Here is a 14,136-nt window from a genome sequence, read left to right on the forward strand (position 1 = left end):
CTCAACCTTGGCAAACCAAAGCAAAAAAGAAGAAACAATGAAACGAAATGAAAAAGGAACAGGAAGAGCTCAAACAACAAACAACTACCCATGGCGGAGTAGGGTTAGGGTTAAATCCCCTATTTAGGAAATCTCTGACAATATTAATTAGCAGTGCTCCCATACCTGTGCACTTCCATTGTAGCTGGCGCAGACAAAGAAATCTCCTCTCCTGACCTCTCTTAACAGTTTTGGCAGAGGTCCCATCTGGAGCTGAGGACCTGCCTGGACATTGCTGGGAGTAGTTTTCTGGGTTTTAGTTGGGATTTTCTCCCCTCAGTTACCTCATCTTATGAACACATCAAAGGCATGCCTGAGCTTATCTAATTCTCCTGTTATGGTATCTAAACGTCCCAAAATTTGGATGATGGCTTCTGCCAAAACTGTTAGGAGAGGTTAGGGATTTCCTCCGCACAAAGGCTATGTGCATGCAAGTGTCAGGTGAGAGCAGCTGGGGGGAGTGCCACCAGTGTGCAATGATAGGTGGAGGAAGCACCACCAAAACAGGAAGTTCTCTCCACCCTTTTAAAGGTGTGGGGGATGTGCTGCAAATCGCTGTTTCACTGCAAATTGTGATTCGTGCACATCCCTGCCATGTAGGACTAGTGCCTTCGGCTTGTTTGAAAAACATCAAGTATCTTTCAGGTTATTAAGTGTTCAGCATCTCCATAATGATTTGTAATTGTCTAAGGGTGCATATCATGTATTCTGATGGAAGAATTTGCATACACAGTTGGGAGGAGGGGCAAACCCTGGCGAGTTCTGGAGAGTGACTTGCCAGTAGGGATGTGCGGACAGGTCTGGCAGTCCAGTGGCCTGGCTCGGGGGTTCGCGGTTCAACCAAACCACCACCCCAGTTCCGTCGGACTGGAACTGGACTGCCAGGTCTGGTCTGGCAGGTCTGCGAACTTTAAAAATAAATAAATTAAAAGTTAATGAAGTACCTGTAGCCCCTTTGGGGGACTTGAGGAGGCTGCGGGGGGGGGGGTGTCCATGCGGGTTCCCTCTCCCCCCGCTGGTCTTCCTCATCACCACTGCAGTGATGAAGAAGGCCGGCGGGGGGAGAGGGAACCCGCATGGACACCCCCCCCCGCGCGGCTTCAGCAAGTCCCCAAAGGGGCTACAGGTACTTCATTAATGTTTAAATTTAAAAAAATAATAATTCGTGGACCAGTCTGGGACTGAACTGGCGGGGCGGGGGGTGTTCAATGGGGGGCCGGACCGAACTTGCCCGGTTCCATTTGAGGCCGGTCCGGCCTCGAACCGAACTGGGCCAGGCGGTTCTGTGCACACCCCTGCTTGCCAGTTCTGAACATGGTGCCTGAAAAAGAGAGAATACAAGAATAAGGGGTGGGGAAAATGGTTAGGAAACAATTTCATGTCCTTCCCAAAAGCATCTTAATGTTTGCTGTTTGTGGGGAGGAAATGTCATACATGCAGGCGATTATCCCCATCTTCTTGAACTTTATTGGCAACCAAAGATACCACTATGAACAACAACAACAAGAGTTTAAACCTGGCAATCTTTCTTCCATTCAATTTGAGAGTCAAGAAAACACTGGATTTCCATTAGTGTGAATGGAGGAGAGACAGATTTGCTGGAGAAGTCCTCAAAGAAACTGCTACAGATATTGACCTTTTACCTGGACATTGATTATAGTTCATCGCATTTTGAGAAAGCATGGTACCTCCTAGGAATGCAGACTGTAGATGGAACTGTTCCGGGGTGATTGGCGAACACCCCTAAATGCATTTGGGCTTTGTGTGGGGAATTAGCAAGCTAAAGTGGAGCAGTCCCATGTCAGAATAATTTTTGTGCAAAGCTTTGGTTATGGGAAAATGAACTGACAGAGAAGTTGAAGTTCAAAAACAAGAAAGGTTTTATTTGGGGTTCAGGGTACAGTGATTCCACTGAAAGTTGATTAAAGCAATATTACTACCAAATATACATTACAAGATTAACCAGTTAACTGCAAAGAGGAAATTTAGCTTAGTGTCTGAATTGAAATGTTTAATTTTAAACATAAAATTTAATGTTTAATATTTTTGTTTTAATTGTAAATCACCCTGAGCCATTCTGGAAGGGCGGTATAAAAATTTGAATAAATAATAAGTAAATAATAATAAAATAAATAATAAAATGACTTCCAGGCTGGCTAGAGAAAGGAGGCTTGAGAGAAACAGGATTTGGATTTAAGAGAGAAAGCAGGGATAGGGAGAGCAGTGATTCTCATACAACCTTTTAGTGTTGATTGGACCCTCATGACTCAGGTGCAACTGAAGGACCTCTCCTCAGGGATGGAAGCTGGTGATGAAGAACCAAAAGCAGCTGGGGGGGGGGGGGTAGGCACTAGCAAGAGTAAATCCAAAAGGTGTCTGTTTTCATGCAGCCAGCTTCTAGTAGCAGCAAGATGGGCTGGATAGAGCAAGCCAGTGAGGAAGGCCGGTCTGGAGGCTTGAAGTGTGGATGGCATGCAGAGCAAGACATGGCCAGGAGTTATGGCAGGTGCCAAGTCTAGTGTCCAAGCTGCTGGTTACTCCACAGGGTACTAACCAAATGAAACACACTGGTTCAAGAAACCAGGGACAATTATAGCCTAAAATGTGTCCCAAGGCAACATTCCACCTGCTCTTCTTTACTGGGAAGGGCAACTCTGCTGAATCTCAAAAGGATTCACTGTCTGTGTTTGCTGTGTGCTTGAGTAAAGCACAATGATTTGAGTGGGTCAATAGCAACCTGCATGTAAATTGAGTGCAAGTGTGGTATCTATCTCTCAGGTCGGAAGGAAAACCATCCTATTGTCCACTTAGTGCTTTTGTTATAGGAAGGGAGTTGCATTCACTGTGCCTTATCTGACTTTCCTGTTGAGGTGATTTAGCTTGTTTGAGGCATCTGCAGAGGAGGGGAAGTAAAGGGGTCAATCTTAGGACAGAAAGACTTTGAGAGGGGGTTAACATGAAAGTCTGTCTAGACATTCTACTGAATAGAAAGTCTACTCAGACATCCCCAAATATAGGGAAAGATGCAAGGCTAATTCCCTTTCTATTCATTTGGCAGCTGATGAATCTGGAGGTGACCATCCCACTGCCTGCTAAGTAACTGGTCCCCAATATGTCAACAAATGGGGAGCCCACAATCCCATGAGACTGCTGAGCATATTAAAAGTGAGAACTATAAGCCTATAGTCTCAGATATAAGCAGAGAGGCTTCTGGGAGCCCATAGAATAAATAAATCCATTGGATATATTTGTAGGAAGTGATTGTGGTGATGTTGAGTTTTGCCTATAAATTTATTATAGTAGGTGGCGTTTTGGGGAAGCACTGTGCCTTGAAGAGATGCATCAGGCAGAAATTCATCAGGGACATTTCTAGGAAGTGATTGGGGAAGCAACACCTGTTGATTTCCTGCCTGGATGCATCCCTCCCCAACCTAATGTTGAGCTGAAAGACCAAGGCAAATTATGGGTGCATGAAGCCTAATCTGTAAAGCCAGCATAATATGAGTGTACTGTATAAAGCCTTTGATTCTTACATGTGATCACGTAAGGTGATCACATTTACTTGCAATTTCCACTTTGAGTATGAGTGAAAATGGAAAGAACCATAGCTCTCCTCTTAAACCAAAAGTTTTAAGTTTGAATTTTATTCATGGCATAACATATATTATTATAGGTAAATAGTTTATACAGTTTCTTTAAACTTTTATACAAATATAAAACTTTACAGATTTACAAAGATAAAAGTAGACAATTTTTATACAGCACTATATAAATTCTGTAGTAACACAACAAAGGGAAGAAACAAACATCATGAAAAGTGTTGAAATCCTAACTCATTTTGGTAAAGAATCCGAAAGAGGCATTTTCCATACCATTCATTTTTTCTTGCAATTTTTCACCCTTTCACTTTCCACCAAACAATATTTCTAAATCAGAATAAAATTTATACACCACTTTTCATCCAAAGACTCCAAGGCATCATACAAATATAACATTTCCATCTAGAAAAGCAGAAGCAGGTGGAGATGGCAATGATGATTTTTTTGCTCTGCTGTCTCCTCCTCTTCAGCAAAGTTGATGGTTCTATGGCCTCTGAGTCGGGTAGAGCTAGTTTATATTGACAAATACACAAATGTATGTGCAAACAATTTTTCAATCAGAAAAGCAAACACTGTAGTAAAAACATATGATATTTTTTTGAAAAAATACTCTTCCCTTCCTAAAACCAGAAAATCCTATAATGATGCAGTCTGCATCATTTATAGACATGAATCTCCATGTAGAGTGAATGCTCTGTGCCTGAAAATCTCCAGCATCTTTCCAGAACAGAATCTTGCTCTCATGTTTTCACTCTATGATAACGACCAGAAGATGACATTTTAACAATGCATAACATTTAAACATTTAATTTCTTGTCTTATATTAGTAGAACCTATTCAAGTGTGCCATTTTAGAGTAAACACTATTTTCCTCTTATTTACACTGCTTCAAAATTTCATCCAAGGTCCAAACTCCAGGGATTTATGCATACAGCTGGCTATTTCTGTTTTTCCAGTTCAGCAGGGCCTGAGAAGTCCAGAACTGCTTACAGTCTGACAGCATGCTAAATTGCAAAGACCGCAAATACAGACAAAATATTCATAAAAGTTTGGGACTGAGCACATTTTTATAACAGTATCCTCAACAAGAAAAAAATGTTATTTTTTGGTGGGGGGGGGATTCTTCTGATGAACCCTGATCTTTGGCACTGTGGAATTTGTTTTAGACAAATTTAGAGGATCTTTCAGTCCTACTACACTGGGTCTCCTGAAGGTTCCAACTTGAAAAACCCTGCTCTAGTTAACCCCCCACCCACACACACACCAGAAACAAAAAACCACAAACCACGGCACTATTTGCAGTCTCTCAAATAAATGATGCATGTTTCTTGAGTTATGGTGCCATCAAGTGGCCAGCTCTATGCAGTAGTTTTTTCGATCACTCCTCATAATATTATAACTACTTAGGGCAAAACTATAGGAGATGTTAAAAAAAACTCTCATGAAGCCTTCTCCTCTCTTTGACAAGCAGCTGGGGATAGGGATTGGATTGGAATTATGGTGCTGCCCTACAACATACTCCTGATGTAAATAATCATCAACTGCTATTTCTACCATTAGGGAAAACACACAGATAATCTTCCCACCAGTGCCACACTGTCCCAATCCAACTGGACCTCAGTGAAACTACCTATATAAATAATGCAATGCCCACATGCTATCTAGTTTGCGCATTCTCTTTCCTTTTACCCAGTATATTCGATATTTGACTGTAGAAAGAACCTATACAGTATTAGGAACGTTCATTAAGAAACCTTTCAAAGAGTCTCCCATGTAGCTATCAAGAATACTTACTTTCAGCTCAGCAAACTGACTATTTCATCAGGCCCATAATATCCTGTCACAATTCATCCCCTGGCTTCTATGATTACTCAAATCCCAGCCAACTACCGAGATGGGGTAGTTGATTTTCAAACCATTTCCTACCACCATGTTTCTGGGAAACAAGCCTGCAACTCAAATTAATTAATTAATTAATCAATCAAATTAATAACAACAACAACAGCCATTAGGAGCTTATAGAAAGAAACAAAGCAAAATAATAATGCTGGAACTATGCTATCTTTTAATACAGAACTCTATGGAGCTTGTGAGAAAAGCCAATCAATTTCATGGGTTATTTTCTGTAGTCTCTGTACTGAAGAATTAAGCTACAAACCCCTATCCAAATGGAAAGGACAATCTGTGTTTGAAGAACCATTTCCACCAAAGACCACTGGGATACAAGGTTATGATTTCTATATATAATCATACAGAAATGAGCTGTGCTTCAGTATGTGCTGTGCTGAACTGTACTGAAGGCCAATCTAGTACAACATTCTGTTCCCCACAGTGGCCAGTCAGATGCTTCTGGGAAGCCACGAGAAGCACAGATAGGCAAATAGTCCTCTCATGAGTGCTTTCTAGAGGCATATCACCTCAGAACTGGAATACAGGCAACGTGGCTTGGAGTCATTACATAGGAAGATGACCGGCCCATCTAGTTCAGTATTGTCTATATTGACAGGAAGCAGTTCTCAAAAGTTTCAGATAGGAGTTTCTCCCAGCCCTACCTGGAGATGCCAGGGAGTGAACCTGGGACCTTCTGCATGCAAGCAAATACTCTACCAATGGGCTACATCCCCATCCCCTAAAGCAGAGTTTCTCAACGTGTGGCTCCCCAGATGTAATTGGACTTCAACTCCCATAATTCCAAACCAAAGGCCACTGGGGCTGGGGATTATGGGAGTTGAAGTCCAATAACATCTGGGGACCCACACGTTGAGAAACCCTGCCCTAAAGGGAATATGTATATGTGAGCACAAGCAGTGCTAACATATAGTTACCCATCCAACTGCAAACCAGGGTAGACCCTATTTAACAAAAGGGGATATTTCATGCTCGCTACCGCAAGACTAGCCCTCCTCCTCATTGATAAGACCTGCCCTCCATGAATTTGTTTTTGCTCTCAGGGAGGCTCAGACTCCTAGCAAAATAATAATCCAGTCTTGTTTTTGTGAAGCTCACCATATGAGGGACTGCAGAAGGCAGAAAACATTATAGCAAACAATGCCTCATTTGAGTAGTTCTATGGAAAAACATGCAGAAGACTTGAGATATTTGGACATGACTTTGGTCCCTTCGGAAAGTGTGGCTTTCCTTTATTTTGTCTGTGTGCTCCAGGTTTCTTTTCTTCAGCTGGCCGCTGGGTGCTGTTCCACCCCAAATGAGTTCTATGGGCTGACAAAAATCACCAGGCACCAGCCCTTGTGCTGCTGGAGTTCCAGATGCTGGTATACTGAGCTTGAGTCAATTCTCCACTACTCTTCACAGCTTGCTGATTCTTTGACTTGTTGTCCAAGTGCTGGGTGATTTCTTCAAAGGAAGAAATGTCAAAGTCACTGTCTTCATCGACAAACTGTATCAGGGGAGAAGAGAACAGATATCAGCAAACACTATGAGAACAAGCAGATGGCTGCAATACCTAAGTTTGCAATGGGTGAACTACCTGCCCCTCTGAGAACCCTTCTAGAACTGCAAAGACACCTCTTGGAGTGGTCCTAATTTAGAGCTATATTCTATCTTTTGCTGAATTGGAGTAATGGGTAATGCCATCTATCATCAATTATAGTGGGACAGCAAGAGCAGTTAGGATGAGAGTCATTTTGTACTAAAGTGGGTTTTCCAGAAAGGGGTGCTTAGCACGGCCCACTGAGAAGTTCTCCTGCATAAACCCTTCGGAGATTAGTAGCAATCATGAAAGAGTACCTATTTCAATGTGTGGGTACTTATGCAGGAGAACTTTCTGGTGGATTATGCCCTATAAGTATAATCCCTTGAATACAGAAGATCTTTGTCCATGTACATAATACAGTTTATGTCTAGACACTTTATAAATGATAATTATGGAGTGCCATGGGAGGTTAAATGGGCTTGAGTAGGATTTTAAACTCTTCTTTTAAAACAGCCTCTAAGTACCAACTGCCTATTGTTGCTTTTGAAATACTGACAACACAAAGCTTATATACTATTCTTCAAAACAGCACTTAGCAAACAATGCATGGGCAAAAACGGTACTTGTGTGTATTATGGATTAGCTTTAGAAGACAAAAATACTATCTACTATCTGTCTGATTTTCCGAACTAATGCATGTTGGAGATAGAACCTGAAGTCTTTTAGTGGAGTGGCTGGGGTTAGGAGCTTCTTTGGTTTGGGTAGAAAAGAGTTTCACTCCACCAGCAGGCTTTCTTCTGGATGCATTCAGTGTCCTCTCCAGAGTTTTAGCTATGGACTGTACCCGCGTCTCTGCATAAAGCACAGAATCTGTTAGAATCAGAATATAGACAGCACAGACCGATATAATTGGATTTTTTTTAAAAAAGGAACAATGGTCTACAAAGAATCCAATAATATTACTATAAAAATTCTGCAATAAATCTAAACTGACACATTTATTAAAAATTATAAATAGTCAAAATAATAATTACGTATAAAGCATATACCATTAAAATATACCATATAACCACTCAAAATAAATTAGCTTAAAAATCATGAAAACATACACATTGACTATATAATAGACTTCTATGGTTAAAAGCAAGATATATCCAAATTCTGATCTCATCAATATCAACAAGCTGTTCTGGTAAGAACTAATTTGTCTACTTTCCTTTCATCTTAATTGATAATGACCATCCTGACAAGTTAGCCCTCTTGCACCTCAAATGTTCATGCGTCAGGGTACATGATATCATTACAAACTATGCTCCTTGAGCTGTCCCTATGTGTCCCTCCACCTGTAGCAAATTTGGTTTAAATTGGTTAGATGGTTCACAAGTTAGCCCACTTGCACCTCAAACATGTACACGTCTGCTATCTTGAACTAGGGTGGATGACATCATCACAAACTACGCCACTGAGGTGTCCCTATGTGCACAGGTCCCTGTGTGTCCCTATGTTTGAGACCTCTTTTAAAATGTCTCCATTCTTTCTTCTTAAGACAGTCCAGGAACAGGAAACACAGCAATCTAAGCAAGTTGACAGAATACAAAATATTTTACAAGCAGAAAATTCCAAGGGCAGTACAGTAATTAATTTATCAAGCTATCCATTATCTAAGACAGAAAGAAAGGCTCTTGAAAAAAGACTTTCGCTTGTTCCTACCCCTAGACATGATGCCTTTAAAACCATGGATAGAACTGCAACAAAGGTTTTTCAAGAGGTGGTCACAAAGGTAGTTCTGGAGTTAGAAGAACATAGTTTAAATTAGGGATGTGCATGAACCACAGTTCAGAATCTTTAAGAAAGAGGAGAGCAAGTCCTTATCGCAGACTCCTGTGCAGTGCTGTGCAGGGATTCTTGGGATGCACACCGCCTCAGCAAGAAACTGTATGGGTTGGCAGAAAGCAGGGAAGGACCTTCTTTCCTCTTTCTTAAAGCTCCCAAACTGTGCTCAAACTGTGGCTCATGCACATCCTTAGTTTGAATGCCTGGCATAATTTAACAAATTATGTTAATTAATTTAACATAATTTGTAGGCACTAGATAACCTAGGGAAAAAAAGTCTTCAAACCGGCAGATAAAGGGGGAGCTCTGGTGATTCTGCATAAGGAGGAATATATTAGAGAAGTTAATAGACAACTGGATGACTCTGCTCATTACAAAATCAGTCCTGTAGATCCTACAAATGAAGTACAGAAATTAATTTCAAATATATTAAAGGAAGAGTTGGTGAAGGATGGATCTCCAAATCAACATTTGATTTTTTATTGGAATCACTACAGAAGATGCCTTTATTTCATATTCAATCCAAAATATACAAAAATGTGTTTTCCAGTTCCAGGCAGGCCTATAATCTCTGGATGTGGCTCCATTTTGGAACTCATCTCTATATTTTTAGGATCATTTTTAAGACCAATTGCGTCTGAGATCCCTATTTATCTGAAAGGCACAACAGACTTCCTGAATTTATTCAGGATGTTAAGCCCCCCTCATCCCATTTTTTTGTTAGTGACCATTGATGTAATTTCATTATATAAATGAACCCTGTTATCTCCGATGGGAGCTAGGCAGTATCCCGTTTGGCAAAAGCCATCCTTTAAAGTGTGAGAGTGCAAAGGATTCAGATAACACAGAAGGGGACAGAGCAGAATCGCAAAAAGAGCAGATGGGACCCTGTGCCAGCTGGTCAAAGAGTCAAAAGAAAGATAGGGTGAGAGGTTCAGCATATAGGTACTTATATGGCAATGCCAGAAGCCTCTGAGCCAAGATGGGTGAGTTGGAGTGCTTGGTTGCTAATGCAGAAATAGATATAGTGGGCATAACAAACATGGTGGAACAGTGAGAACCAGTGGGACACTGTTATCCCTGGGTATAAACTCTATAGAAAGGGCAGGGAGGGGGCACCTTGGAGATGGAGTAGCACTGTATGTTAAAGAAGGGATAGAATCTAAATTCACAGTCAGGTCATGACAAAGAGGTCAGATTTCTAGATACGCTAAATGACTGTGCCCTAGAACAGTTGGTCTTGGAAACAAGCAGAGAGAAGGTGACCTTGGACTTAATTCTGAGGGGCACCCAGGACATGGTGTGTGATGTCAGTATCATCGACCCTTTAGGGAACAGTGACCATAGTGCCATCAAATTCAGCATACATGCAGGGAGAGAATCACCAAGGAAGTCTAGCACAGACGTTTTGAATTTTAGAAGAGGAAACTTCTCCAAAATGAGGAGTATGGTGAAAAGAAAGCTGAAAGGGAAAACCAGGAGAGTCACTTCAATCCAGAGTGCATGGAGTTTACTCAAAGCCACAATACTAGAAGCCCAGTTAGACTGTATACCCCAGAGGAGGAAAGGTACCACTAAGTCCAGGAGGATGCCAGCATGGCTAATGGGTACCATCAAGGAAGCCATAAAAGAGAAGACGACTTCCTTCTGATATTGGAAGGCCTGTCCAAATGAAGAGAACAGAAAGGAACACAAACTATGGCAAAGGAAATGCAAGGTGACAATAAGGGAGGCAAAAAGAGAGTTTGAGGAACATTTAGCCAAAAGTATCAAGGGGAATAACAAAAACTTCTTTAAATACATCAGAAGCAGGAAGCCTGCCAGGGAGGCAGTTGGACCATTAGACAATGAGGGAGTGAAAGGGATTATTAAGGAGGATATGGAGGTTGCAGAGAAGCTGAATGAGTTTTTTGCGTCTGTCTTCACGGCAGAGGATGCTGAGCATATATACCTGTTCCTGAACCAGGCTTTTTGGAGATGGAGGCTAAAGAACTGAGTCAGATAGAAGTGACAAGAGATGATGTTCTAAACTGTCTGGAAAAACGGAAAACTAACAAATCACCAGGGCCGGATGGCATCCATCCAAGAGTCCTCAAAGAACTCAAATGTCAAATTGCCAACCTCCTTGCTAAAATATATAACTAATCCCTGAAATCAGGCTCTGTACCAGAGGACTGGAGAGTAGCAAATGTAACACCAATTTTCAAAAAGGGATCCGGGGCAATCCGGGAAATTACAGGCCAGTTAGCTTAACGTCCGTTCCAAGCAAATTGATGGAAAGCATCCTCAAGGATAAAATTGTAAAGCACATAGAAGAACAGGCCGTGCTGGGAGTGAACCAGCATGGCTTCTGCAAAGGTAAATCTTGCCTCACCAACCTTTTGGAGTTCTTTGAGAGTGTCAACAAGTGTGTGGATCAAGGTGATCCAGTTGACATAGTATACCTGGACTTCCAAAAAGCTTTTGACAAAGTTCCTCATCAAATACGCCTGAGTAAACTTAGCAGTCATGGGATAAGGGGACAAGTATATGTGTGGATTGCTAACTGGCTGAAAGACAAGAAACAGAGGGTAGGTATAAATGGAGAGTTTTCACAATGGAGGGAAGTAAGAAGTGGGGTCCCCTAGGGATCTGTACTGGGACTGGTGCTTTTTAATTTATTCATAAATGATCTAGAAGTAGGGGTAAGCAGTGAGGTGGCCAAATTTGCAGATGATACCAGACTCTTTCGGGTAGTGAAATCCAAAACGGATTGTGAGGAGCTCCAAAAGGATCTCTCCAAACTGGGGGAGTGGGAGTGGGAGTTTAGTTTAGAAGAAAGACGGCTGCGGGGAGACATGATAGAGGTCTGTAAAATCATGCATGGTGTGGAGAAAGTGGATAGAGAGAAATTCTTCTCCCTCTCCCATAACACTAGAACCAGGGGTCATCCCATGAAATTGATTGCCAGGAAATCTAGGACCAACAAACGGAAGTACTTTTTCACAAAACGCATAATCCACTTCTGGAATTCTCTGCCACAAGAAGTGGTGACAGCCAACAACCTGGATGGCTTTAGGAAGGGTTTGGATAACTTCATGGAGGAGAGGTCTATCAACGGCTACTATTTGGAGGGCTGTAGGCTACCTCCAGCCTCAAAGGCAGGACGCCTCTGAGTACCTGTTGCAGGGGAGTAACAGCAGGAGAGAGGGCATGCCCTCAACTCCTGCCTGTGGCTTCTAGTGGCATCTGGTGGGCCACTGTGCGGAACAGGATGCTGGACTAGATGGGCCTTGGGCCTGATCCAGCAGGGCTGTTCTTATGTGGGGGTTCCATTCTCCAATGCAACTATGGATATCATAACCATGGATAGTGGGGCATTGTGGCAATGGGATGTGGGGGGTTAAGTTGTTGGAGGCTAAATGAATGGTCAATCCTCGGCAAAAACTAGGGGGAAATGGCAAAAGAAAGTGCCATGCCATGCACTGTGGGTCTCCAGCTGTCCAGGAATACCCCCCCACCGCCCCAGTCCAAAACTTCTTATTTGTTCACCAAAAGGTTGCAGGAAAGGTGTTTTTTTTTAAAAAAAAAAAATTAAGAGCCACAAAATGGCTCTTACTCTCAAAATGGAGGCCGGAAATGACCTCAGAGGCCACCCCGGCCACCCTGATACAGTGAATACGTGGAACCTTACCCTTTGTCTTCCACATATGCCAGGATTGGGTGCCTATTTCAAGACTGCGGGTACACAGAACTGCGAATAGCAGTACTGCATATAGTGAGGTCCACCTGTACACAAATATTCCTCAGGAGGAAGCACTGTTAATTATAGAGAAACTTTAAACAAAATAATAATGCAAGAACCACCCTTACAGTCTTACAACATGGACACCCCTAGCTTTAAAGAAGAAATCAACTGGCTTGTTTTAGCCAAGAGAATCTGATTCCTGGCCATTGAACTATAGGTAATGAACAACCTTTTGAACTATAGGTAAGAACATATCTTATAATAGCAAGACTGTGCTTGCAGAATTAGTATATGAGGTACTTTAAGTATCTGCTTTATTGTGATCTCATTTTTGCAAGTATTAATACATGATGCAATTGCATTTAAATCTGTAGGGTAGGCCATTTCAAGCTACAGAGAAAGTCAGAACCAAGATAATTGTTGGAATACAGTCTTTGGCCACTACTAAACAGGTAATATGTTTTAGAGAACCATATACAATGATAGCTATTCCAGTATTCTTTGAATAATGGATATGGGGTGGCATAATATTGGCCAAACATGTGACATGGAAAATTACATTTAAACAGAGGAAGTCAGAACCTAGAGAACTCTTGTGATACAGGGACAATTCTTAAAAAAAATAGACAACATTTAAAATAATTTTTAGTATGGATAGACAGACTGCCCTTTCAATCTAGATAATAGGGTACAAGAGTATACTGATAAGGACTAAGAACAGGTATGAACAATATGTAATCACAGTTGGAGTAATTAGGAATGGCAATAATGCTACAACTGAGTAAGGCGAAACTCCTTTTCTCTATGTGTACATATAAATTTGCTTATATGTAGAGAAATGTTGATTATACTTTAGCAGATAAATGTGAATTCTACATACTGATATACTTACTTGCAATATCAAGCTTGTTTTATAGATATTAGAAATAAAAGTATAGTCCACCAGCTAACTAGTGGTGTTCTCTCTCTCTCTCTCTCTCTCTCTCTCTCTCTGTGTGTGTGTGTATAGATAGATAGACAGACAGATAGATAGATAGACAGATAGATAGATATGGATTACGCTTGGTTACAGTTTACTCCTTGCATGCATACACAGATAAGTCTATCATCCTTTGCAAGAGAGATGCAGACTATTCTACATATAGATATACATATCTGTAATACCAAACTTACTTTGTGGACACTAGGAATAGAAACTGAGTGTACTAGCTATCTGGTGGTGGTATCTATATCTATTTTTTTATTTATTAGATTATGGAAAAACATCACGAGGACACCTAGAATATAAAATATACCCCACTGAAGAAGACCAGTTTTGGTCAAAATGCATTTGGTGTGTCTCTAGGATATATGAAGAAACTTGGTCTTGGAATCTATCATTATTTTGAATATTCATAAGTAAGTCTATGTGGCTTCATTTTCTTTGGACTGATTTTCATATTGTGGACTGTGTTCTGGATATTCTTTCTTTCCTATATTAATGAACTACTTCCTTTTTGATATTG

General features: G+C 41.2%; 1 protein-coding gene across 2 annotated transcripts in view; it reads right to left on the reverse strand.

Annotated features, from left to right (window-relative positions):
• Nucleotides 1-3,664: 3,664 nt before the first annotated feature.
• DZIP1L (DAZ interacting zinc finger protein 1 like) overlaps nt 3,665-14,136 on the reverse strand; it is a 34,545-nt gene continuing 24,073 nt past the window's right edge. For both annotated transcript variants that reach the window (XM_053304566.1, XM_053304565.1), the window contains exons 15-16: nt 7,784-7,923; nt 3,665-7,035 (exon numbers count right to left, since the gene is read on the reverse strand). In XM_053304566.1, the coding sequence (XP_053160541.1) occupies nt 6,868-7,035; nt 7,784-7,923 (308 nt within the window). In that variant the 3' untranslated portion in view covers nt 3,665-6,867. The remainder of the gene's footprint in view (nt 7,036-7,783; nt 7,924-14,136) is intronic.

This window comes from Hemicordylus capensis, chromosome 3 (genome assembly GCF_027244095.1).
Source record: "Hemicordylus capensis ecotype Gifberg chromosome 3, rHemCap1.1.pri, whole genome shotgun sequence".
In the NCBI taxonomy this organism is placed as follows: Eukaryota; Metazoa; Chordata; class Lepidosauria; order Squamata; family Cordylidae; genus Hemicordylus; species Hemicordylus capensis.